The 527-nt window shown below is 22.0% G+C and overlaps 1 protein-coding gene across 2 annotated transcripts in view; it reads right to left on the reverse strand.

The window, feature by feature from the left end:
* LOC107608935 (laccase-4) overlaps positions 1 to 527 on the reverse strand; it is a 7,775-nt gene that overhangs the window by 3,716 nt on the left and 3,532 nt on the right. For both annotated transcript variants that reach the window (XM_016310826.2, XM_016310753.2), the window contains exon 4: positions 215 to 343. In XM_016310826.2, the coding sequence (XP_016166312.1) occupies positions 215 to 343 (129 nt within the window). The remainder of the gene's footprint in view (positions 1 to 214; positions 344 to 527) is intronic.

Consider the following 527-nt stretch of genomic DNA (forward strand, 5'->3'; position numbering starts at 1 on the left):
TAAATATTTTATATAATTATTTAATTATATCTATTATTTTTAAATAATTATTTATATAATTAATATAAAAAATAATTATTTTTATTAAAATATTATTATGTAATTAAATATATATATAAAATAATGCATTAAAATTAAATTTAATTATTATACTGCTATAGTTATTTTAAGTCACATTAACTTGGTCTAGGCTATGGTACTTGGTTTTCATTACCTTTTGAAGAACAACCTTGGATAGGTCCTACGTTGCCATTGATTGTATGTGCATCAGAAACATTTGGTGCTAATCCTGATTTCAAAGCTTCATTTATGATAGCCTCTGTATCTGATTTCCACCATTCACCTAATAAACAAAATAAAGTATTTCGGTAAACTATAAAAAGTCATTCTCTATTCTATTTGACTAGCCTATATATGTTCAAAGGAAAATCTTGATTTTGATTTTATTTTCTCTCATTCTTGACCATACAACCAGAGAAAATGTAATACTTAGATATAATAATTAAAAGTTTAATTACTTTATAAAT

Source organism: Arachis ipaensis, chromosome B01 (assembly GCF_000816755.2).
Source record: "Arachis ipaensis cultivar K30076 chromosome B01, Araip1.1, whole genome shotgun sequence".
Classification (NCBI taxonomy): Eukaryota; Viridiplantae; Streptophyta; class Magnoliopsida; order Fabales; family Fabaceae; genus Arachis; species Arachis ipaensis.